The sequence below is a fragment of the Camellia sinensis genome, chromosome 8 (assembly GCF_055761805.1).
Source record: "Camellia sinensis isolate YWXY chromosome 8, ASM5576180v1, whole genome shotgun sequence".
NCBI classification, from domain to species: Eukaryota; Viridiplantae; Streptophyta; class Magnoliopsida; order Ericales; family Theaceae; genus Camellia; species Camellia sinensis.
In genome coordinates this window covers 162445650-162472710 of record NC_138968.1, presented here as the reverse complement: position 1 = coordinate 162472710, position 27061 = coordinate 162445650, and the positions used below count along the sequence as shown (strand labels likewise).

General features: G+C 37.2%; 1 protein-coding gene and 1 pseudogene across 3 annotated transcripts; one reads left to right on the top strand and one right to left on the bottom strand.

Moving 5' to 3' along the window:
• The first annotated feature begins 15309 nt into the window (after nucleotides 1-15309).
• Nucleotides 15310-18372, top strand: LOC114260268 (receptor-like protein 6). 2 transcript variants are annotated; one of them, XM_082884731.1, is made up of 2 exons: nucleotides 15311-16233; nucleotides 17386-18372. In XM_082884731.1, exons 1-2 carry the CDS (start codon nucleotides 15387-15389, stop codon nucleotides 18147-18149), a joined length of 1611 nt encoding a protein of 536 aa, XP_082740857.1. In that variant the 5' UTR covers nucleotides 15311-15386; the 3' UTR covers nucleotides 18150-18372. The 2 variants fall into 2 exon arrangements, with proteins under 2 accessions (XP_028056152.2, XP_082740857.1); XM_028200351.2 differs by having other exon boundaries at nucleotides 15310-18372.
• Nucleotides 18373-25456: 7084 nt separating this feature from the next.
• Nucleotides 25457-26518, bottom strand: LOC145797500 (bidirectional sugar transporter SWEET17 pseudogene; annotated as a pseudogene). Its single transcript, XR_014339041.1, has one exon. The product of XR_014339041.1 is annotated as a bidirectional sugar transporter SWEET17 pseudogene (transcript).
• Between the last annotated feature and the right edge of the window lie 543 nt (nucleotides 26519-27061).

Here is a 27061-nt window from a genome sequence, read left to right as displayed (position 1 = left end):
TAAATGTTAGGATCCCAACATTTTTACCAAGAGTTTTACCAACCCACACTTTACCAACCCACGCTTCTGTGACACATTTGTTAAAACATTTGATAATTTTCTTTGTATCCTAGCTTCTGTGACACATTTGTTAAAACATTTGATAATTTTCTTTGTATCCTAGCATTGTTGATAAAAAAAAACATATCTTCCATAAGTGATAATCAAAATCACAACAGATCATGATAAAATAACAAAATTTCTCTTTTTGGAGTAGGTTCAAAAAGGCAAAGGGTTGAAGCTGTCTCCATTGTGTTTGCTGTTGGTAGAGAGAAAACAGTCCAAGAGTGTCGTTAGGTAAACAAGAAGTGTTGGAACAATCTTCTGTGTAAATAAAATAACAAGAAATAAAATCAAACAAAATAAATAAATAACATACCGAATTTATTTTGTCGAACCAAATAAAAATTACAAGACCAAGTCGAGTGTGTGACACTCTGTCCTTAAGACAGATTCGCCCCGCTATGGTACTTATGGTTGCGTAGCGTCTATCTCCCAAGATACAATGATCTTCACAAATTGTAGTAGTACTCCAAACAACTTGTTTGGCGAACCAAACCCGTGTTCTAACTCTCTGAATATTTTTTTTCCCTAAAATTATATATGAAGAATATATGTACTTAGAGCAAAGAGGACAACAATATCAAAACAAAAATACAGACTGAATTTTCCGGGGTGTCTCAACTGCTGGAAATGTATCTATATATATAGGCAACAAATTAGACCCGAAAAGGTGCTTCAAATAAGTGAAAAGGTGCAAAACAATTGTCTGACCAACGGCACAAAGAAAACCAATGTTCAAACAACTTTGAAAAGTTTGACCGTTAGTCAACAATTATAACCTGTAGAACTTTATTAATTATTCAAACTATTTCAAATATATATATATATATATATATTAAACTAATTAAATATATATATATTAAACTATTGAAATAGTTAAATAAATAAATAAATGATGAGGTACAAACTTTAGGAAACTTTTCAGGAATCTAAAATTTGAATTTAAAATTAAATTAAATTCTCACAATTACAAATTTTAAGAAACCACTTAGGAACTCAAAATTTGAATTTAGAATTAAATTGAATTCCCACCATAATTTTTTATTGAAAAAATTCAAATGAATTTAATCTAAAAAATTAAAGTTAAATCCGAAAACGACGTCAACTTCCCATTCACTCATAAATAGTTTTGACGTTCCGTCTTCACTGTGTGACTTGCCACGCGGAAGGAACACATCATCTCTTCGGACCCACCCCAAAAGACGTTTGAGGCCCATTCAAAATTGAGCTAAAAAATATGCCTATATAAAATCATTTTCCAACCAGAAGTGCTTGCAATGTTAAGTGGTGCAGAATGTTGTGCTCCCTATCTGCTCGACATTATGCCTAACAACAAATGTTATTCATATTTTTTTTGGGTAAGTAATGTTATTCATATTTATCTTCCTTTGTGTTTGACTTTTTTTTTTTTCTTTTTTTATTTCATGTGTATATGAACTAGCTAATGTGACTGTTCAATGTGCAAAATTGATAGGCCACATACATCTTTGGAACTTCCTTAAGGATGTTGCTCTACAATTTGTTGTACAAATTATGCAAATCAAACAAAATAAATAGTTTCATATTGAACAACTACTTTAAATTTCAGAACAAGAACATGCTGGAATTTACAGAAATTCATAATAAAATAAAACTAGTAAAACGAAGCAAACTGAAACCTGTGTTAAAATAGATTAGCCGCCTCATTGTGGGAGTTGAAAGTATGTCCACTTCTATCTCCCAAGATATAATGGTCTAAACTAGCTAATGCAGCTTTTGAATAATTTCAACGAACTTGATAATGGTTGCACTCTCTCTAACAAGAACCAAAGAAGGGACTGACAAAAAAAGATAGGAAATTTTCCTTTAATGTAAAAAATCATCTCCAACTTTTCCATCAAAAATCTCTCTAAAAAACTCTTCTCCTAAATTGGAGGGGAAATGTCCCTTTTATACCTGTAGGGAAGAGGTATTAACCATGAAGGCTACCATAAAACTTAGCATCAATGGCCATCAACTCTAGCCTTTAGGGTTAAAATTACAAAGGTGCAAAACTCTCATGTGCATAATGATCATCAACTCTATCATCAAAAGATGAGAGTTACAAAGGTTGAATAAATAAATAAAATTATATATATATATATATATATATATAATGCTATTTAAATAATCCAACTAGATAGGTCGTAAAATGGATACGGGTATTGGGTCACAACCTGATCCACACCCAGTCTAAAACATATGCACAAGACAAGCTCAGTCCAGTCCAGTCTAGTCCAGCATAGCACATAGCCATGCTCAAGACTAAGTCCAACACATGCACATACACAAGCCTAGGCCAGTCCAAACCAAGACTAAAACTAAGTCCAAGTCCAAGTCCAAGCCTAGGCCGAACCCTAACTTTTATTGATGCTCACTTTATGAGACAATTCTCATTTACAACTCAATAGTTTTGGCTCATCATTTTTATATTATAATCTTCTCACTTGAGAGAATACAAAACCACTCAGACCTACCTTAACGGGCAGTTGGGTCCCACTTTAATTTCGAATTAAAGTTGCCGAAAAATCATTATTTTCCAACGCAATTTTGGCAACTCGGCTCTCTAATTGCTATCTAAGAACAAGTAAATTCAATCCATTCAACTCTCCTTAATTATTGTGGGCGTGTTTTTTTTTTTTTCTATGTTGCCTACCATTCATTGATTGAGATGTGTTTGAATGAAAATTTAACAAGAATTCAGGGATGTGGGTTTAATGAAAATTTCATAGGTTTTTAGTATTTAATATGGATGTCCAGTTGTAGGGTTCACCTTTTGTCTTATAGATTTTTCTTTTCTAATAAAAGTCATCATTCAAATATAAGTGATGGATCAATGGTTGAAAGATTAATTTTCTAACGATCACTTTCAAAAATTAACTAATTATTTATTGTATACAAGTTGAGAAGGCTATGCATATCCGAAATTAATCAGGATGTACTCCTCAGTAAAAATATGCCACTGTGGCGTGTGAGTTATTAACTCAGCTTTGACGTTAGCCATAACTATCCAATTCAATACTGGCCCTGGCCCATTGAACCAGACATGAGCAGCCAGCCAGACCCGACCAAACCTACTTCCAAGGATGAAATTTCAACTTGTTTGTGGAAGTTTTATTCGCTTACCTGTTCCATGGCTTCAAATCAGCACCTATGGGTGGGGTTCAATGGATGCACTATTAATGTTACATACAGAAGAAAAAAACAACATTATAGAAAAGTAATCCATAACATTGTACTGCAGTGTGCTCAAACTACGGGCTGTTTGGCATTGTCTGTTGTTTATAACTCATTTTATTTTAAGAGTTTGTACTTGACTGTTTGGTGTAATTTTTGCTTACAGTTTATTAAGAAGAAATAACTTAAATAAACTCATTTTTTAGAAGTTGGGGCTAAAGTGTTTTTAACTTTTACTTTGTGATTATCAATTTTTATTTTATAATAAACTGTACTAAACATGTCTTCCATTTATCATGATGGAGTGTAAACCCATCTAAAATGAAGATATCCTACTATCAACAAGACATTGTCAACAATTTTCTACAAACATTTCCAAGTTTACATTGGTTTCATTATTTCACATTATCCATTTATTATACATTGAAGTTTATGGAGATGGCTTAACTTAAAAAGGTGTGGGATGTGCGAACGCGTAAGTATGGGCTGATTTTATTTGGATTTTATGGTTGCAATTGCAATAAGAATATAAGAGACAAGAGTTTAAGTATGAAAATATGGAATTTTAACACTGTTATAAGGCTATGAATAGTAACTCATGAACAGTAAACTAAAATCAAAAAGAAGAAAAAAAGAGAGAAGAAGATAGGTCTAGATATTGCATCTAAATTCCATAGGCATCACACCTATCCATAAAGAAGTTTCAAAACTCTCATTTTATATATATATATATATATATATATTATAAAATATTAACTCTATCAATTATAAGCATTACGTGACTTTATATAAGATTAGAAGACTTTCTAAATCAATTAGAATAAAAAAAATAAAACTATTAAAATATTTTTGATTTCTAAAACTAATTGAAGACCAAATAAGAGACAAAAACAAAGACTAATTAAATAACTTGACACACGAGCTGTTTGGGTGCTGTTTATAACTCATTTTATTTTAAGAGTTTTTGCTTGACCGTTTGGTGTAATTTCTGCTTACGATTTATTAAGAAGAAATAACTTAAATAAACTCATTCTCTAGAAAGTTGGGGCTAAAGTGTTTTTAACTTTTATTTTTTTATTATTAACTTTTACTTTCTAATTATTAATTTTTATCATATAATAAACTGTATTAAACATGTCCCACATTTATCATGATGGAGTGTGAATCCATCTAAAATGAAGACATCCTACTATTAACAAGACATTGTCAACAATTTTCTACCAACATTTCCAAGTTTACATTGGTTTCATTATTTCACATCATCCATTTATTGTACATTGAAGTTCATGGAGATGACTTGACTTAAAAAGGTGTTGGATGTGTGAAGGCGTATGTGTGGATTGATTTTAATTAGATTCTATGACTGCAATTGCAATAAGAATATAAGAGACAAGTAGGATTTGTTTAGGGTAATAAATAGGTAAGAGTTTAAGTATGAAAAGATGGAATTTTAGCACTGCAATAAGGTTGTGAATAGTAACTCGTGAACAGTAAATTAAAACAAAAAAGAAAAAGAAAGAAGAAAAAAAGATAGGTTTAGGTATCGCATTTAGATTTCATAAGCATCACATCTATCTATAAAGAAGTTTCAAAGCTATCATTTTTTATTTTTTTTTATTATAAAATATCAACTCTATCAATTATAAGTATTACATGGCTTTATATAGGATTAGAAGACTTCCCAAATCAATTAGGTCAAAAAAAATGAAACTATTAAAATATCTTTGATTTTTAAAATTAATTTAAGACTAAATAAGAAATAAAAACAAAGACTAATTAAATAACTTAACACATAAGACGATCCATAGGTGACCTATACGATCCATGTTAGTAAATATAAAATTACCAAAATACCCCTAACCTTAAAAATCCTAAAAAATATAAAAATAATCAGTGTGTTTCGTTTTAGTTTTAGTTTTCTGAATTCAATTTTTTGAAAACTGAATTTTTTATTTTTCATATTTTTTTTGTTTTTAGTGAATATTTTTAAAATTTTAAGCATCTTTTTTTACTTTTTTAGATGCACCTTACTTAGATATATCTAAAAAGTAAAATATTTGTGAAAAATATATTTTGCAAAATTAATAAATATAAAAAAATAAAAAATATACTGGATTTTCATTTTTTTTTTGTGCTTTTTTGTATTTAAAGAATTTTTTAAAGATTTTTTCACAAAAATTATACTTTTTAAGTGTATTGATGTTAGGTGTGTCTAAAAATTAAAAAAATTGCTTAAAATATTTAAAAAATTCAGTAAAAACAAAAAATACAAAGAATAAGAAAATAGAATTTTCTGAAAAGAGTTTTCAAAAAACTAAAAATAAATATGTTGAATAATAAAATAAAACACTAACAGTGTGTTTGGTTTGAGTTTTCTAGATTAAGTTTTTTGAAAATTGAATTTTTTTATTTTCTTTTTTTTTGTTTTTAGTGAATATTTTTAAAATTTTAAACATTTTTTTTAGTTTCTTAGATGCACCTTACTTAGATGTATCTAAAAAGTAAAAAAATTGTGAAAAAATATTTTAAAAAATTAATAAATACAAAAAAATACAAAAAATGTATTGAATTCTTATATTTTTTTTTTGTATTTTTGGTATTTAGTGAATTTTTAAAAGATTTTTTTTGTAATTTTTTTACTTTTTGGATATATTTATGTTAGGTGTGTCTAAAAAGTAAAAAAATTGTTTAAAATATTAAAAAAATTCAATAAAAATAAAAAAATACGAAAAATAAGAAAGTAAAATTTTCTAAAACATATTTTTTGAAAAATAAAAACAAGCAAGTAGAATAATACTAGAAATGTAATTATAGAAAATTTCTATCAATTTCTCCATAAAATTATGTTAATGTTGAAGTATTATCACTTCATACTTTGCATCACTTTTTGTTCTCAAATTGAAGATGTCAACAAATCAGATGATACCACTTTACCATGCTTTTGTAAATTAAAGAATAAACTTATAAAACCTATTGACTTATCTAATCATATATATATATATATATTATTAGAAGTAGTATTTAATCATACTTAGATGACACATTATAAAAGTTTATTTTTTTGTAAGAGAGTCGCGTTAACATGTATTTTCTTAATTACATATAGAGTTCTACATAAACCCAAATCTCATTTAAATTATACCAACTTTACCTATTTTATATAGACAAGTTGAAGAAGAAGAGTGCAAGTTAGGAGAATGCCCACGCTGATCTGCAAGCGGTCAAGGTGGAGCTGGAGAACAACGCCGCCAGGTTGTGTCGCTCGAGTTCCAACTGGCTGGCGAGCAGAAGAGATTGGACGAGGCCTAAAAAGCCTGCGCGGTCGCGGTTGAACGACATGAAGAGGCGATGAGCAGTAATGAAGAGCTGGTCAGGCAGAAGGATGAGGCAGACGTGAAGATTGACGGTCTGTAGAAGGAGCTGGAGGGCGAGCGTGCTAAGGCAGTGGAGGAGAGGGAGAGCCTTCAGAAGGAGTTGGAAGCAGAGAGAGCCAAGGCAGCTGCTGAAAATGAGAGCTTTCAGAGGGAGTGAGAGGCAGAGAAAGCCAAGGCAACTGGTGAAAATGAGAGCCTTCAGAAGGAGTTGGAGGAGGAGAGGGCTAAGGCGACCTCTGAAAGGGCGACCCTGCAGAAGGATTTGGACGAGGAGAGGGCCAAGGAAGCCTCTAAAAGGGCGGCTTACCCCAATCTTTATGTTGCAGCAGTGGACCAGTTCAAGGGGTCTGCTGAATTTCAGATGGCAGTGGATGCCGCGGTCGCCAGTAGCTTGGCGAGGGAGGAGTCTGGGGGGGCGGGTCCGTCGAGGACGACTGCTGGAGGAAGGACTGAGGCAGAAGTGATTGAGAGCTTCCAGCGGTCAGACTTTTATAAGCACGAAATGGCTGAGTTCTGGGACAGTGGCTGGAAGATGTTCAAACGTAGAGCTGAAGAACTGTTCCCAGACTTAGACCTCAGTAGTGTAACAATTGGTGAAGACGATGTGGCCCAAACCCCCCTGGATGAGGGTATTGAGCAAGAAGACTTTGTGTCCAGTGACGAGGAGTAGTTTGAAGAGGAAGAAGAAAGCCTTGCACAGACCTTGTGTGTTTGTGTTTGTTTTGTTTGTTGTTTTGTTTTGTTTTTTGTTTTGAATGGCTGTAATGAACTCATGTACAAATTTCTGAATAAATAAAATTGCAATTATGTTTTCATTTGATTGATTGTGCTTGTGTAACTGAAATGAATGAGGCGTGGGAGAGACGTGTGTATAATGCAAAGTGAAGTTAAACTTGTAATAAGAACTAAATTTAAGAACTCCTCAGTGTAGAGTGAAATTGAAGTTGTAATAAAAACTCGATGCAGGGTAAAGTTAGGAACTCCTCAATGCAGAGTGAAACTTAAAATGTAATAAAATTATAAGTTTGTGTTTGCCACACTGCTGAAGTAGATTAGTGGCTTATTGGAGTGAGGCTTGGCTTGTAAGGAAACAGGCTGACTTGTAAGAGTTTGATTGAGAAGAAAATAACCTGACTTGTAAAGAAAACGTGTAAGAATGTCTTTGGAATTTGACTAAGCAAAGAATGGTGTAAAGACTTGGACCTGGAATTGTGACTGAGTGTGTCTACTAATTCCACAAGCACGAAGTTTGCATGGATGGCCTTGACCGAGCCCTGCACGCGTGCTCAGTTGGGGCTAAGCTATGATTCACTGATGTTGTAAGTAACTCAGTCTGAACCTGAAATTGTGGAGCTCGGTCTGGCTAAGACATGTTATGCTCAGGCTGGCTGAGGCTTGGTCTGGCCGAGTGCCTCATGCTTAGTCTGGATGAGGCTTTTAGTGCTCAGTATGGCTGAGGCTTTTAATGCTCAGCCCGGCTGAGGCTTTGGACGGTCGGACTGGCCGAGGCTTCTGGTGCTCAGTCTGGCTGAGGCTTTTAGTGCTCAGTCTGGCTGAGGCTTTTGACGATCGGACTGGCCGAGGCTTCTGGTGTTCAGTCTGGCTGAGGCTTTTGACGATCAGACTGGCCGAGGCTTTTGACGGTTGGACTGGCCGAGGCTTCTGGTGCTTAGTCTGGATGAGGCTTTTAGTGCTCAGTCAGGCTGAGGCTGTTAATAAATGCTGCAAATGAGAATGTTATTGAGACAACACACAGATAGCTAAGATATAAAATTGTTGTACTGGACAGTGTAGTCCAGTCGATCAAAGTTTACATTATGCATCAAAAAGAAAATATAATGTAAAATCCAATTTTTTATGTGTAGAATTATTTTTGGATAAAGTAGTAATTAATTAATTTATATGGGTCATTTTAGTAACATCAAGGAATTAGTTATGAGATGGTATTATAATTTCTATAACATAGATGGGCAATTTTGTAAGTTTGAGAAACTAGGTTAATAAACCCACATGTTTTGCTTCAAGTCTAAGAGAAGAAAAAAAAAAAAAAAAAAGGAAAAAAAGGGTTTTATATTTTTGTTGTTATCATTTGCGCAGAGGGTTCGCTGGAAACGGCAGTGGGGAATTGTGGGGAGCATTCTTGATGCTCATTGATCAAGGTACTTTTTCTTTACACCATTGTTTATTATATGCAATAGATCAATAGGCAAAGAAAAGGAGATGGAAAAGAAAACCTGTGGGGATGCCTAATGGTTATAGGGTTCAACGTGTATAGTGCTCTGTCTAGGTTGATGATAAAAGTGCAATCTATTGTGTAGGTGTAGTTTTGACAATAGAGTTTGGTATATTAGATAAGGTGTGTTTGACTATTAATTTGGAGAATTGATTTGGTATTTCTTGAGCTTTTCATACATACAGTGGGTTTTGTGGATGTGTGATAGACATAAAAATATTAATTTATTTAAGGTTCTAATTATTAGGTTTGTGTGATTAAAGTGGTGGAGCTGAGAGTTTGGAGTTGGTGTTGGAATATTATTTTTTAAGTGTTTGAGGTAAGTAACCCTCTATCACTGTTGGTTCATTTTTATTCTTATCGAATCGTTTAAAATCATAAATATTTATTTAAAGCCTTCATGCTTTCTTAAAATAAAATATGGGTCAAGTATAAAACAACATCGAATATTATTATTAAAATTATTTGAATATTTGGTGAAACTATTCTGAAAATTGTACTAAACGTTTATTCTGAAAATATCGAATATTTTATTTAAAAGTTGTGTATTGTTTGAATTTTGAACATCACTCTAGTCTGACTATGATTTGGACCCTAGCCAATGGGGGTTATTTATTGGCACAGAAACTAGTTTCTTTTGGGGCTTTACCACCGGCCTATGTGTGGTTCTGGGCCTTGTCACGGGCTATGTGACCGTAGTCAATAAGACTTGGGTTTTGTGAATCAAATCATTGAACCATCTGAATATCGAACCATCGATTTGAACAATGAATTACTTTGAATTATCTTGTTGGCTTTTCATTTAAAATGTATTGTACATTGTTTATTTTTAGCTATGAAACCATCTTACAAAATAATTGTTCATTTATTGAATTGTAGAAAAATTTATATTGATTGATTATCGATTTATTTATTTATTTTTTTTATACTTGATCCAGCTGGCAGTGATGGTTGGTTATTTACTAGGCTGTCTAGCTTACCCTTATTTTATTTTTTTCAGATTCTGAAGAGTAGAGCTGCGCGGGATTTTTTTTACATATGGGAGTGCCGAGAGTAGGACTATGATTTAAGTACTTGGATGATTTGTTTTGTTAATGGATTTTAGTATTATGATAATTAAGGATTTGATTGGAGTATTTTACATTGATAGTTATGTGTTGGACTCTTAGCCTTGCATGCTCACTTAAATGAGTGTGCGGCGTTGTCACGGAGCTTGGGACGTGACATATAACACCTGAGCAATACAACAGTAGGGACTTATTGAAAGTAGCTCTTCAAGTGTTCAGCGTTCCAAGGGTGGGGGAGGTCTCAACCTTCCATGTTTTGAAGTCGGTAGGTGCCCGGACGTGGTCGGGCTTTCACAACGTAAGGTCCCTCCCATTTGGCTGCCAGTTTACCCTCAATCGGATTTTTGGTGGCAAGAGTTGCTTCTCTCAAGATAAGGTCCCCTACAGCGAACTCCCTTGGTCGGACTTTGCAGTTGTAGTGTGTTCTCATTTTCTGTTGGTATAAGGCAAGTCTGACAGCGGTGATCTCTCTGAGTTCTTCAATTACGTCCAGGTCTGCCCGACGGAGCTCTTTGGTTAGTGTTGGATCCGGATGTAAAACTCTGGGAGTAGGTAGACCGACTTCTACTAGAACAACCGCCTCAGCGCCGTATGTTAAGCGGAAAGGGGTTTCCCCAGTGGGAGTCCGAGCTGTAGTTCAGTAAGCCCAGAGTACATTCGGTAGTTCCTTAGCCCAAAGTCCCTTAGCAGCTTCTAGCTTAGTTTTGATGATCTTTAGGAGAGAACGGTTGGTGACCTCAACTTGGCCATTGGCCTGGGGATGACTGGGGGAAGAGAAACATGGTTGAATCTGGAGGTCGGCATAGAACTTTCTGTACTTGGCGTTGTCAAATTGTTTTCCGTTGTCGGAGACGATGGCCTGAGGGATGCCAAACCTGCAAACGATCGACTGCCAGATGAACTTGGTTGTGTTTCCGCTCGATAATGGTGGCAAGGGGTTCTGCCTCTACCCACTTGGTGAAGTAATCAATGGCAACAATCGCGAACTTGGTCTGGCCTCGGCCGGTGGGAAGTGGACCGACCAAGTCGATCCCCCATTTGGCGAACGGATAAGGGCTGCAAAGTGTGATCAACTCTGCAAGCTGAGTCTTGGCCTCATCTGCCTTGAGTTTTGCAGCACCTGCCTTCCTCAGCAGAGCCCTTGCTAAGGTGGTTACCTCCATTTGAGCGGAGCATAACCCCCTTAGCAGTTCAGCCTCATTGAATCTGGCTGCTGAACGCAAGGCTGCCTCTTCTACTATCCCCACAAGGCGCTCTGCCCCTGCCCTAGTTGGCCCTCTTCTCCCTCCAGCCGCCCAGCCACTGCACGAGCGTGGTAGATCGCAGTAGTCAGACTGACTCCCCCTCCTCGGGGTGCAGGACCCCCCTGGGGCAGTTCTTCCCTCCTTGGCTCAGGGCTAGTTGCCCCACATTCTACTTGCACTTTGGGGGCGACCCTCGCGACTCCTGCGGCGATCGCCGCCGCTACTGGAATGACTTCCATGCCCTCTGAGGCAATGTCTACCACTTCTTGGGCAATTACTCTTCCTGGGGTCTCCTCCACTTTCCCCCCCTCTGCCTCCTTCGCCATACTAGTCTCTTCTGCCATCGCTTCCCTCTTTCTCTTCTGGGCAGGCTCTTTTTCACTCCTCCTCACTCTCCTCTTCCTCTTCACTAAGTCTAACACCTCCATCTCCTTCAAAGACACAAATTCACCTCCATCTCCATCTCCTCTTCCTGGCGGTCGTGGCACAAATTCACCTAAGTTTTTTTCTCCCAAAGGTTTGGGGCGAGGTCGAATCCTCTCCCTTGCAACCGGCTTTGGCGGTCGGTCTGCCTGAGACTCTTTGAATTTTTGGGCTTTGGCAAGGATGGTCTGATCCTCCGCCTTTTGAGCCTTCCTCTTTGCCTCCAACTCCGCTCAGTCGAGATTCCCACCGCTCGGCTGTGGACCCAACCCTGCCTCAAACGAAGCCGACCCTCTTCACCCTCTCCTCTGCTGCTGCTCCTAGCTTTGGCTCCACAGACTTGGTGGGCACTTTTCAAATGGTGCACACTCCAACCCCTCCACTGGCAGACACATAGAACCACCGTGGTCCCCACCTCTTGATCGACGACGACAGTCCCGCCACCAGCCCTTTCCCTGCTGCTGCCTACAGAGTGAACCAAGTCTCTTGCTGCCCTAAGGCCTTGTAACATGCGAAGAACTCATCTACTGTCATGGCCGCCCCTTCGTACGCCTTCGGCCACGCACTTGCACAGGCCAATAAGATCTTCCACGCATTGGGCATTAGTTAGCCCGACGCTACCTCCAAACGATTCAGGACATCTACCACCACTTGCGGCAGGGGCAGCCTCAGTCCTCCCTTCAATGCTTCCTCATAAAGGGCAAACTCCCCTGGCCTGGCGTCGGATGGCCTCTCCGTCGACATCGACAACAATAACTCTATTTCAGCAGGCACCTGGTATTTTTCGCGAATAGCCTCCAAATCCACTGCAGTAACCGTTGATCTATCTGCCTTTGTATGCCAGTGATCTGGTTCTGCTTGGCTGATTGGCTTTGGAGTTGCTATCATGGTGGAACCATGGGATCGTACCACCGACTCCCCTACCCTCTCCATCCTATATTGCTGCGCTAACTCCACTGCATCATCGTCACCAAGTGGATCCACCCTGACATTCGTAGTTTCTTCTTGGGCCATTTCTATGGTATGACTGCGAATCGTTTCGGATGCAGGTGCAAGGAAATTGAAAAAGTGTTGTAGAGGTGTATCGTGAGCAACAAAGGAATTTACACTTGGAATATTTTGATTTTTCGTAAACAAGTAGGTGAATCGAATAATGCCAAAAGTCCACGGTTTGCCCGTATTCTAAGGATCCTAATTAATTTTCGCCAGTTTGAAAACTTTTCAAATCATCCGCCAAAAATGTGTTTTCAACACCCATAATGACCTATCGTTTCATTTCTGATCCAACGCCTAATTTCCCCCCGCAAGATGTTGCCACGTGTACGACCACGATCCACTGTCTCCTCCCCTTACCCTGTCTTTTCCCCTTCAAATCACCACGTGACACGCCGCTTCTTGAGCCCCACGCCCCTCCACCTCACCCTTCGCGGTCGGCCCTCCTCGTGGCCGACCCTCCCACTCAACCCTTCTCGTGCTCGACCCTCCCGCTCGGTCAACCTTCGTGGTCGACCCTCCTTGTGGCCGACCCTCCCACTCGACCCTCCCGCTCGGTCAACCTTCACGGTCGACCCTCCTCATGGTCGGCCCTTCCACTCGATCACCTTGCACGATCGGACCACCTCCCGGCCGATTCACCCTCTCGGTCCCCCCTACCGGTCGACCTCCATCCCGCCAATCCCTAACACCCTAATCTTCTTGATTAGTATTCCCTTCGTTGGACTAAAGCTGCACTCGGGAATGGGGGACTACTGACGTGTATAAGCCCATAAGACCATAAATCACTATGAACAACCCAAGCCCATCACTTGGAGCCCAATGCATAACCCAACCAGTGAGGTCCAGAACAGCTGGAATCTAACATGGCATAAAGAGCCAATGTCATTCAGACACATGGCAGGTGAAGGACGAGCCACATCAGCAGACAAAGATCTGCAAAGTTATTGTCACTGCACATCACCATTAATGCAGCCCATCACAGCATTTATTACGACAACACCTCTCCGTCGGAACAGGACCCCTTTACCCTGAACAAGGTAAGCTACAGCATAGACTTTCGGCGAGGAGGGCAGGTCGGAAGGGACAATGAAATGATTACCAAAGGATATAAGCAAACGTTGAAGACAAGAAGAAGATTAAGTTTTTCTATTTCTAATCTCTCCGTCTACACTCTACTTCTCTTCCTAACTTGCTCGTCGGAGGGTTCACTGGGGGAGTACCCCGTTCCCCGTTGAACTTGTTTGCAGGTTATCCGGTGAGCTTGATCATTTGGACGTGGGCTTGAGGAGCTTGGACCAGTCCGATCCATTTATTGGGACAAACTGTATTATCAGACTCTATTTGACAAATATTTCTTTTTCATATACTTTTCATGCTAAATTGAGATAATCCACAAATCCAATACTAATTTTGCATTTCACGTTTTTCTTCTTAATTCTTTTATAGGTATTACGTTTTTTTTTAATGTTAAATTGCCTTTTTTCTTCTTCTTATTTTTCCGTGCATTATTCCATACCTAATATCAATTTGATATTATGGATTTGACATTTAAATTTTGGAAAATGATTGGTGGCCCTAAAAAATTTGCCCCTAATGCCCCTAATTTCCATTTTTAGAAACTGTTTTCTTTTTTTCTTTCTTTTTTCCTTTTTTTTTTTTTTTTTTTTTTACCTAAAGTGGAAATTTCGGGGCATTCGAGCCCCGAAATTCGGGCCCTCAAGCAGCGCCGTTAAATTTTATAGTAATTCAATATATGAAATTATACTTCATTTCCTATATTATTTTATATAATCACTGCTCGAGTTACTTTTTCAATTGTTGAACAGTAAGTTCTTTTATGTTTTAATATCTTGTTATAGATGATTAATCACTTCACACACTGAGATGTATCTATCATTTGGATTTTTTCATTATTTTTTTCCTTTTTGGGTTTAGATGTTTTTATGTAATTCTTTCTTCGTTAGTCGTTGTTGAATTTATTTTATATAGTTGATATTTTAATATAACTAAGAGTGTTTATTTTACAATCTTATAATTTAATATATATATATATAAATATATATATATATATATATCATGCAAAATTATTATATGATAATCCAACTACAACATATTTATATTTAAATTTTATATAATTTATATTTCTACATATTTTTATTTTCCAAATGAATATAAAAGAAAATTAAATACTTAGAATTACTTTTAATTTTATGGTACTAATTCTTCTTCTAATTTAAGTATTATTTTTAATATCAAAATGAATATTTATTTTATTATTTTATAATTTAACATATATCATACAAAATTATTATATGATAATTACACTTTTATAATACGATAGAACTAAAATTATTAAAATACATAAATAATTTAACTAAAATTAATATATATAAATATTCAAGTAACAATTTCATAAAACGATAGCGCCAATATTATCAAAATAAATAATTAAAATCATACTTTAATTAATTATTATTTTATAACACATATTGTATAATCAAATATTTTTTGAAAAAAAATAGCACATACATTACACAGGTCAACTGCTAGTATTACATATGAATTTTTGATTTGTTAAAAATCTTGACGTGGCACCATTTGGTACTGAAGATTGGTCTCTCCAATTATTCAATCTCTAAGCCATACACATTGCGTGAGATTGTTTCACATTTACAATCTGTGAGGACTTGAATCATGTCTTTAAAAGGCCCCTCGCATATATCTCAATGTTTCATCCGAGAGAGAAAAAAATATGGGATCATCCTCGTACCTCTCCATGTCCTTATGTTGGCTCTGCCTTTTCCTAGTCCAGTGTTCTAATCTTGTTAAAGTGACTAACTCTTCCTCTCCTATGCAACCACTACTATGCAAGGAAGAGGAGAGCACCGCCTTGTTACTCTTCAAGCAGAGCTTTTCAATTGAGAAATTTGCTTCTACCGGGCATTCTGCTTATCCAAAGGTTGCATCGTGGAAGCTCGATGGAGAAAATAGTGATTGTTGCTTGTGGGATGGCGTTGAGTGCGACAAGGACTCTGGCCATGTGATTAGCCTCAACCTCAGTAGCAGTTTTCTCTACGGCTCTATCAACTCAAGTAGCAGCCTGTTCAACCTTGTTCACCTTCAGAGGCTTAACCTCGGTGACAACCACTTCAATGATTCTAAAATCCCATCTGCAATTAGCAAGCTCTCGAGGCTGACAAGTCTTGACCTCTTGGCTTCAAACTTTTCTGGCCAAATCCCATCAGAAGTCCTAGGATTGTCCAAGTTGACTTCACTTGTGTTTTCATTTAATCGATTGAAGCTTCACAAGCCCGGTTTCAGTAGCTTAGTTGAGAACTTAACTAGCTTACAAATGCTGCATCTTAGTGACGTGGACATATCTTCTGCAGTGCCTCATACTTTGGCCAATTTGTCTTCTTTGACATCACTCATTCTCAGAAACTGTGGGTTGTATGGTCAATTCCCAATAGATATATTCCACCTAAATAAGCTGCAAGTTCTTAGTGTGCGTGACAATCAAAATCTCACCGGTTATTTGCCTGAATTTAACCAGAGTATTCCCCTCAAGGAATTGAGACTTGCTTCCTCCAATTTTTCAGGTAATCTACCATATTCAATTGGGAATCTTAACTCCTTGATTGTGTTAGATTTCACTGAATGTGAGTTCTCCGGTTCCATTCCAGCATCGATAGGTAATTTGACTGAGCTCACCCATGTTCGCCTTAAATCTAATAAGTTTACAGGTCAGATTCCTTCTATGGCAAGCCTATCACAACTCAATTTTCTCTCACTTGCGTACAATAAGTTCGACAGAGGTACTCTGCCTTGGCTTGGAAAGCTAGCTAAACTGACTGAATTAGACCTTGCTGAAATCAATCTTTACGGTTCCATCCTATTGTCTCTTGCAAACCTAACTCAACTCTCTATTGCAATCCTTGACTCCAATCATTTAACCGGTCAAATTCCATCTCAGCTTATGAATCAATCCCAATTACGTGGGATTGACCTTTCATACAATCAATTGCAAGGCCCAATTCCAAGTTCATTCTCTCGCCTCACAAATTTTCAATTCCTTGATCTTTCTTTCAATAGACTCAGTGGCACGGTGGAGCTTGAAATTTTTTATCAGCTAAAAAATCTCACTCGACTCGTACTATCCGAAAACAAGTTGACTGTGATGACCAAAAACACCACTAACACAACTCTGCCGCAGTTGAGGGTTTTAGAATTGCGTTCATGCAACTTGAGGAAATTCTCAATTCCATCACTATCCATTTATTCTTATGATGTCTCAAACAACAAATTGAGTGGAGAAATTCCAGCAGAGTTTTGCAGTGCAACTTCCCTAAACTGGCTTGATTTGTCTGACAACAACCTGGGTGGGAAAATTCCTCCATGTCTGGGCAACCTTAGCAAATCTCTGTCTGTTTTGAATTTAAGAGGCAACAACTTTCAAGGAACCATTCCTCAAACATTCCAACAAGGTAACACACTGAGGATGATCGACTTGAGTGAAAACCAATTACAGGGGAAGATGCCAAGATCATTGGCAAGTTGTACCATACTTGAGATTCTCAATCTTGGGAACAATCAGATTGAGGACACTTTCCCCTTTTGGTTGGGAGCTCTTCCAAGGTTACAGATTCTCATCTTGCGATCCAACAGATTCTATGGTGCAATTGGGAGTCCGAAATTCAATTTAGAATTCCCACATTTGCACATTATTGACCTCTCTTACAATGTTTTCACAGGTGAATTGCCGCTAGAATACTTCCAAACTTGGAAAGCAATGACAATAGTCGAGGTGGGCCGGCTAACATACATGCATGCCAACATAAGTTACCAAACTTGGAAGCGTCAATGGAATTACGACTACGAATACTCATTGACCATGACGAACAAAGGCATACAAATGGCGTATGACAAGATTCAAACTTTCTTGAATGCCATTGATCTCTCAAGCAACAAATTTGGAGGGAAAATTCCAGAATGCATTGGATATCTCAGGGGGCTTGAGTTGCTCAACCTGTCGAACAATGCTCTTGTTGGTTCCATCCCTTTATCTTTAGGAAACTTGACAAATCTTGAATCACTCGACCTTTCTCAAAACAAGCTCTCTGGAGAGATCCCTCAGCAACTAACGCGGCTCACTTTCCTTTCATTTTTCAATGTCTCGCGTAACCATCTCACCGGGCGCATACCACATGGGAAACAATTTGATACATTTCAAAGCAACTCCTACGAGGGGAACTTAAGATTGTGTGGAAACCCTTTGTCGAAGAAATGTGGAGACTCAGAGTCATCTCCTCCACCACCACCTTCATTCTTTGAACAAAATGAAGATTCAGAGTTCCCAAGTAAGATTGATTGGATTATCATATGTACGGGTTTTGGAAGTGGGCTTGTGGTTGGTCTGGTTATTGGACACACCTTGACCACAAGGAAACATGAATGGTTTGTCAAAACTTTTGGAAGGAGGCAACAGAAATGGAGGCATGAGAGGAAGAGGGAATAAAGAAATGAATGTTACAAGCTTGGTTTCCTTCTAGGAAGTAAATCTTTGTAATTGTTTGCTTTAATCCAAAAGCTGTGCAACATTTTGTGATTTATGTTGAGATTGTATTTGGCACTTCTTTCACATATCAGGTTGTATAAGTTAACTTTTTATATTTTATTTCTATGTAAAATTTAATTTTCTATTCTAGTAAATAAAATTTTAGAGGCTTACTTATAACCTCTACTATTGGAGCCTTTAGTGGAGAATTTTTTTTGGGGGGTCTATATACAAGGTCAATTTTTTTTTTTTTTTTTTTTTTGTAGACCTTCAGACAAGAAATATTTTTTTTGACATTTATAATTTGGGCCTTTAATCAGGAAGAGTTTTGTGTTCAAACTTTATTACCTAGCCAATACTTATGATATTTTCATATTTGGCCGACTTATGAAGAGGAGTTTTGCCACAAGAGAGGGGTGTGTGCGGTGAATATAAAAAATAGTAATATTATGTTCACAAAATTTGTGCATAAAAATATATTAAGAAAATTCTTTGTATAATCAAAATTCATTCTAAAGGTTAGCCCCACAATATATGAGTTGAATCTGAACTGTAAATTACTTTTCTAGGTATTTTTATACACTATTTTGTACATATATCTTTGCTGCTAGTTTGACGTGTTATAATGTTGGGGAAATTACAAGACAGTACGAAGTAAGGAAATTATTTACTAAAAGGTGAAAGTGTAACTTTTACAGTGATTTTTTTGCACAAAAAAAAGCTACTCTCTAAATTGATTTGTAATTATTTCCCCTATAATAATATTCCACTACATTTGAAACAAGACAAAACGAGTGTGAAATATTGCTGTCGTTCAAGTACCATATCTACAGAATAAGGCTGTGGTAGTTGATTTTTAATGGTTAATTTTGTTCATTACTTATTGTCGCTACCTGCACATATACTTGGTTAATCTTTTAGCATATAATTTGGATAACTCTAATGCTATGTTTGGTTGGAGGATTTAAGAAGGGATTTGAAAAGGGAAATGCAAAAGGTAGGTGAAATGAGAATAAAATATGCCTAAATTTCACATAGTTTCACACACCTTTTCCGATTCCCTTTTCAAGTCCCTCCCTAAATCCTCCAACCAAACACAGCATAAGAGACAATAATAATAAGGCAAATTATACTCTTGGTCCTATAATTTGTTCAATTTGCTCTGTGTTTTTAATAATATCAATTTTGTCTTGTTAGTTTTTTATATTGTGAGAATTTAGTCCAATTTATAACAATATTGGTTAAGAAATTAAACACAAATCTAAGATAAAATGCTCCATTGAAAAGGAATAAATCATTTCTAATGGAACATTATCACCTCAGTTAGTGAATAGACTATTTTGCCCCCTTAATTTTAGTCTAATTTTTAGAAGTTTATTATTATCAATAATTAGACTAAATTGACACAATATAAAAAATTCAACTGTAAAATTAATGCAATTAGAATTATAATAACAAAATTAACATGAGGCAAACTACAAAGACTACGGATATAATCATTGATTAGATTCTAGATGGATTCAGTGACCGTGAAATTTTTGTTTTCAAATCTTTCCATTGACTTGATAATTATAATCAAACAAATCAAAAGTTTGGCAATACATTATGGCCATTTTGAATATAATAATTAAGATTTTTTTCTAACAATTTAAACTTTTAAATAAATTAGTTGTTCATATTTTTACACAATGGTTCATCAATTTCTGCAGAAACTACAAACATTTCACAGAAAGGTTTTAATCCAATGCTCAATTTTCCTAGAAGTGCTAAACAGAAAAGTTACAAAGAAAATGTCAAAATGCTTGGGAAAACAAACGGTTAACCTCTGTTAAAAGTCATGAAACAGTAAATTTTGGCTGTATGTAAAAATCACTTTCTATCTTTCATTAGGAAGTTTCCGCGCAAAATTTACCCGCAAAACAGGGAACACCCAAACAAACCCCCTATTCACTCCCTCAACCAACAACAATAACATACAGAAAACATACAATTATTTCTAGCAAAAAAAATTTTTTTTTTTTGTTGAAGTGATGAGAAGTTTAGATTAGATTCAGCAATTGATCGCTTCGTGCTAAGAGAGCAGTTAGATTTGGATGTCATCCCTGGCATCGATTCAAAACTCTGGGGCTGTGATTTTATGGTTTGTTTTCAGTTAGTCTTCTTCTGTTTACCTTTTATTGCTTGTTTGTTTTGTTTTGTTCACATTTCTAATTAGTGTTGTGAGGATTTGCATTAGAGGCAAGTCCAATGTTTAATTTATACTATGGAAATGTAATGGTTTGTTTTAAGCATCCTTGAGTCCTCGACTTCTCTGATTGTCATGTAAAATTTACACTAAAATTGACCACTTCATTTAGGAAGTTAGATTTATAATTAAAAAATTAAAAAGTCACTATAAATTATTATATCATTCTTTTTACTTTTTATATGTATTTTCATAAAAAGTTAAAAAATCAATTAAAATAATTAATTCTTAAACAGGGCTGTCATTAATGTTAAATCTCACATATACTGTCTTGTCCATATTAACGCTTCCTCAAGAAAAAAAAATTATATAGTCGTCTCCAACGTGACATTTCAAAACACATTCTCTGAGAAAATAGAGCTTACCTTCTACAAATCTTGTTTTAGCAAGAGTCATTGGATCAACTTTTTAGCCCCATGCACAAAAGGAATTGTTGAAATTGACCTTAATTCTCACTCACTCAGTTGAACGTTATAAATTTGGTAATATAGTATAATTTTTTCTCGAGAAAGAGTCAGTATGGACAAAATATTACATGTGAACCAAACACTAAACATACTTCAAATTAGTGGCATCTCAAAACATTCTTATTAAAAATAAGATTTGTCCTTTTCAAATCTTACTTTAATGAGAGTTTTGTGCACTGACGGTATGTGCACGTGGCACTGTTACTAATAAAATTACATAAAAGGAAATTGTTAGTACCCACTTTATCTCTCACTCAATTAATCAAATAAATTAAGTTGACTCCATTTTAATATATATAATTATGAGTAATTTATGTAAACTATTGTGGTGGGAAAAAGTTTTACTTGTTAGTAAGTGTCACATATCATACAACAGCAAAGTACATATGGTAGTGGTTGAGAGAGAGAGAGAGAGAGAGACAGAGAGAGAGAGAGAGAGAGAGAGAGAGTGAAAATTTTGTGAAATTTTGTTGGGGCGGACTTCACGGGGTTCTTCTTGTAAGCTTGCATTTTATCGAATTCCATCCAGCTGGAACCGATACCTCTGCTTCTCTAGTCTGTCCAACCCAACAATTCCAACCCAGTACAATACAACCATCCATCACTGCGCACACTCTCTCTCTCTCTCTCTCTCTCTCTCCATAAATATATATATCAAAAATGTTTAAGACCCCGTTTCCCTTCACCCCTTTTGACCCTCTCTCTTTTTTGATTAGCTACTTTTTCTTTTACTTTTTATTTTTTCCCTTCTCCTTCAATCACCATCCGCCACGTGTGTGTGGGGGATTGTGGGGTGGTGATTGGAGGAGGTCTCTATCAATACTCTATATATATATATATATATATATGATCACATAAAATTTACACGGAATATTCATTCATTTCAAATAAAAAAATATCAAATTGACTTATTATTTTTAAAATATTATTGTTACATTACTCTAATTCAGCTTTTTACTAATCATTTTCCTAAGTTTATTATTGCATACTCTTCATGGTATTGACATATATGGTACCATTTTTTTTCCATTATGATTGGTTTAGATAGTGAAATTAATATTTATATAACTGATAATGTAGCATTATTTGATTTATATTGATACTTGAAAAACAACATGTGAGACATACTATTTTGTAATTGATGGAAGGTACTATTGATATTATCACCTAGTACATTATTTACACCCAATAATATATCTATGTATATATATATATTGAGAGGGCAATTTGTGTGATTAAATTGAGCCGAGCTGAATTACACATTCAGTGAGGGTTGGGCCGCGCAATGGGCCGAGAAAGATCTCAGGCACCTTAATCTTGAGCAAAACGGATGATGGGCCGATCGGAGGATTAGGGCCTAGTCAGCAGACTACCAGACAAGAGAAGGAGACCAAGCTACTCTTAGCTTGACACAGTTCATATGGAGGACTGACACGCGGTGCAGTCAGCAATGAACCGAAATATGGTAGCTCGGTTGAGCATAGCTAGCTGAGTAGAGAGTTTTTCATCTCACTTGGCTTACAGTGATGACAGTGTTCTAAGGATAAGAATTATCCTTGGGCATACGACTCCTAAGAGAACTCTGCTAAGGAGAATTAGAGTCCTACTAGGATTATACCAGACGAAATCTATAAAAACTCATGACAGCACCTATCTCCAGGTATTGCAATTCATACTCCTGAATTCACAGAGCTTTTGTGTCTATTGTCTGACTTAGGCATCAGAGGGGTTTCCGGCACACACCCACTAACTAGCTCACGTTTGTGTTTTTAAGTAATAAGACAACGACGTTTGGATGAGTGCAAACTTGATTAACAGAATCATACGAGACAAATCATTTTGGTACTCATACACACATATATATATATATATATATATGTATTATATCTTGATGCATGATTCATTGTTATTACGTTGTCTGTGGAATTTAAATTATGTTATGATTGATGTCGTTTCAATAATTAGATTGTGTTGTTAGACTCTTGTATTCCATAATGAGATTTATTTTGATAATATAGTCTGTTCAATTTTTAGACTCACATGTGTCTTGTTGATTATTCATAATTGTAATATTATTCATAAAAGTGATAAAATTGTATGTTCACAAACAATTATTAGATCAATTTGTTAAACCCACTAAACCTAACCCACTACTACCTACCACACACACTCACCTCCTCACCTAACCTACCACTACCACCTCCACTTCATCCCCTACCACTTCACCTACTACCTTCTTCTCTTCTATATATTTGATCATTGTAAACATAACAAAATATCAATATATACAACAATCTTGTAATACAACACAACATTCAATACAAGATATCAGTCATAATACATACAATTTATTCTCTTTCTATCAAATTGTTTTACATGGTATCAGAGCCAAGTTAAGAAGCTAGTAATTCTGCTTCACCGGCGGGCGGCAGTCTCGCCTTGGCCGCCCGCCGGACATCTACACATGCCTTCACTCCCTCTCTCTCTCTGCAAGTTCAACCAAGGGACAGAGACTAAGCTTACTCTCACATGCTTTACACAAGCAGAAATGCTTACAAGGTAACACAAGCATGCAAACTTCATTAACTCTACAAACCTTACAAGTCATCAACCCCTTCCTTTCATTGTTCTGCTTGCAAAGAAGGTGGAAATCAATAGCACGACCATTGCAGCAAGAGGCCGTATCGTCAACCTCACTGTCACACACCCTTAAGTTCAATCTTCAGCAAGTCTTTGCACAAAGTAAAGATAGTAAGGAAGGGTGCTAATCATGCTTTCATTGTATTTGGTCCGTTGTTGCCAAGCACCTGCTTCCACAGCCAACTGTTCCATTCGCAATTCAAGCTCTGATTCGGCTCAGTTTGGTGTTCTCTTCAGGCCGAACCCTAGGCGGTCCGCTTGTATAATCGTCGCTGGCCCCCCCGTTCCTGTGTCTTTTTCCGTTCCAACACCCGCGGCGGCGGCCTGTGCTCTCTCGGGCTAGGGTGGGTTCTCTCTTTAGTTGAAAGCGAAGAACCACCAAACAAAACAGGGGGCTGCTCTTTAAGTTGACCACAGATTCCTCACATCTCTCCCTTCACTCTCGGCACCAACCCACACACCATACATTCACACCCCCAAAACAAAGCCATAATCATCATGCTGCCCATACCTCATCCTCTAAAATAATAATTCTCCACACACTCCCACTTTGTCCCATTCTTTTTTATTATTATTATTATTATTATTATTATTATTATATATATATTTTTTTTTTCAGACCCATTTCCCCACCTTTATTCTTTTTCTTCATCATTTCCTCACCATCCCCTTATTTCTTTATTTATTTTATTTTATTTTTCGATTCCCTTCTTTTCACAACTTAAAATAAAAAAAAAATAATAATAAAAAAAAAAACACACCGACGGGACTTGCCTCTTCCCCATTAATACATTTTTATTATTATTATTCTTTCCAAACAAAAAAAAAAAAAAAAAAAACAATTTCCAACTTTGCCCAACAGCCCATCTTTTATTCATGACAGGGTTCAACCCCGATCACATTTTTACACAAAAAAAAAAAAAAAAAAAAAAAAACACACACACACCAACACAAACACCACACCCACATCCACAGCAGGATTTTTCTTCTCTACTCTGCTGCAGGTCTCTTCTTCTTGCCTCCATCCTGGGCGGCTCTTGACGGTGCTACCTCGGAACTTCCTTGTCCACCGAGCACGTTCACCGCCCCATACTCCTCCACTGCAGCATATGGCGGACCTCCAAATCGGAACATCACGGTGGCCTTTCGCTTCAGCTCCTTGTTTTCTGCCCTTAGCACGCTTATCTCTGCTCGCGCATCCTTATACATGCGTTGGAGCAGAGCCAGCTGGGAGTTTAACTGCTGCACCTCATTTGTCCTACTCTGCAGCCGGTGCGACAGATTTGTAACCGCCGTCATGGACTCCACACATGTCTTCAACGTATACTGATTGGCCTCCACATCCGACTGCACCGCCATTTTTTGCTCCACAGACCGCATCGGAAAGTTCAGCGGAGCAAACCCAGCAGTGTTTGGTTGCGGTTCACTGGCCACCGCACCAGTTCTCTCTCCTGTGGACTCGTTGAGGTCGGGAAAGAGGGTGAGCAGCCCGCGGGACGACGAAGCCATTTTCTGGGCAACAGCAACAGAGTGTTACAGACTATCTCTCTCAGCAAAACGACCTCTCTTTCTCAGCAAAATGAAGAATTTTTCAGAGGTTTCTCTCAGTTTTTCTGTCTCAGTTTCTGCCTCCTCCGCTTCGGTTTATAAAGACCATGACACAGAGACAGCCACGCGCATCGCGCGCCTTTTGACGCCGACAACCTGGCACGCCTTTTCATGGCACGCCTTTTGATGAATCGGGCACGCCTTTTGATGGCACGCCTTTTGAGGGTGCGGGCACACCTTTTGAGGGCACGACTTTTGAGGGCTCGATATCTACATCCATGTATATCTTTTGGGCAGCCAATATACACACTCATACAGTGTCTTCTACACCGGTCAGCTTTATCAATCCCTTTTCAACCTCAAATAGGTTTTTCTCTTCAATTTTTTTTTTTCCTTCAAATTTTTACTCAAATTATTGATCCAAACATAGTCATAATCCCTTCATCTATTTCTAATTAATAATCTCTCCCCCTTTCTCATATCACTATATACACACAATGGAAATGAAAAATAAATGAAAAGGCATATATGATATAGTTGTACTTTCTACTATGAGAACTTTTCTTCTTCTTCCCCCCCCCCTTTTTTTCTTTTGTTGCAATTAGCTATTTCTGATGTGAGTTAGGTTTCTAGTCTTCATTCTTGTCATGCAATGGACTAGAAGAGGGGAGGAGGTGCTCATGTAGCCATGCATCCTGATCCTCCAGATGATCATCATCATTATCAGATACACTTTTGGATGGATTAGATCTACTGTAAATCGCGTATAGCACCAGCTGAGTTGCTCCGAGAAGAGATCCAATTGCATTTGGTACTCCAAGGAACCAGTCTTGTACAAGGACAGAATAGAAAGTCCAAATGCCTCCGTTGAAGAAGGAGAAAAATGAGAGAAAGAATGGCATGTACTCCACGCTTTTGCTCATCACCACTGTTTTCATGGCAGCAAGAGGTGAAGCATACATGACTACATTTAGGCCAGCGCACATGAAACCAATCACATCAATCCTCAGATCTCCTTGCATCCCCAAATAAGTCACTAGAATTGCTGCAACTGGGAATCCCATATTCAAAATCCCAGCTAGTGTTGCAGTCTTAGCCTTCATCCTTGGAGGCGCATATAGTAAGAACAATGATACATAGATGACTTCAACTACGACTCCAAAACTATTAACAGTGGCAACAAGGTAACTCCCAGGCTTTGTGATTCCATAGTAAGTCCATAAAGATGAGCTTAGCAGTGTGCAAATGTATGGAAAGCTCTCAAACTCCTCAGTTGATCGATGCTTCACAATCCGCAAAAATGTTCCTAATGGAGAAAGAAAGAGAAGAACTGAGATGATGTTGCCTATCACTCCAACATAGAAACTTAGGCTTTCCATTGTTGAGAAAAATTAGATTGCAGAAGGAAAAAAGGTAGCAGAGATTTTCTTCTGATACACACTCATACAGTGTCTTCTACACCGGTCAGCTTTATCAATCCCTTTTCAACCTCAAATAGGTTTTTCTCTTCACACCTATTTGAGTTTGAGGGGGGGTTATACACAGTATCATGTATAAGTCGCTCATGGCGCACTCCCTAAGTCACCCCCTTGGTGCACCATCACAATTTTCACAATCTGCTACAACGGTCCGACATGACCCCGTAAACTGTCCTGCTACATCGGTCCGACATGACCCCGTAAACTGTCCTGCTACAACGGTCCGACATGACCCCGTAAACTGTCTTCTACATCTGACACGACCACACAGTGTTTGCTTCAACGGTCCGACATGACCCCGTAAACTGTCTGCTACAACGGTCTGACACGACCATACCGTGTCTCCTATCCTGTTTTATTTTATTTATCAGTTTATTTTTCTGTTTTGTAACTCTCTCCAAACTCAAGTTGGTTTGTGTCTAACCTCCTTGAGTTTGAGGGGGGCTGTTAAACCCACTAAACCTAACCCACTACTACCTACCACACACACTCACC

Coding starts and splice junctions, on each gene's coding strand:
- LOC114260268 (XM_028200351.2), top strand. CDS start 15,387: ATGGGATCATCCTCGTACCTCTCCATGTCCTTATGTTGGCTCTGCCTT.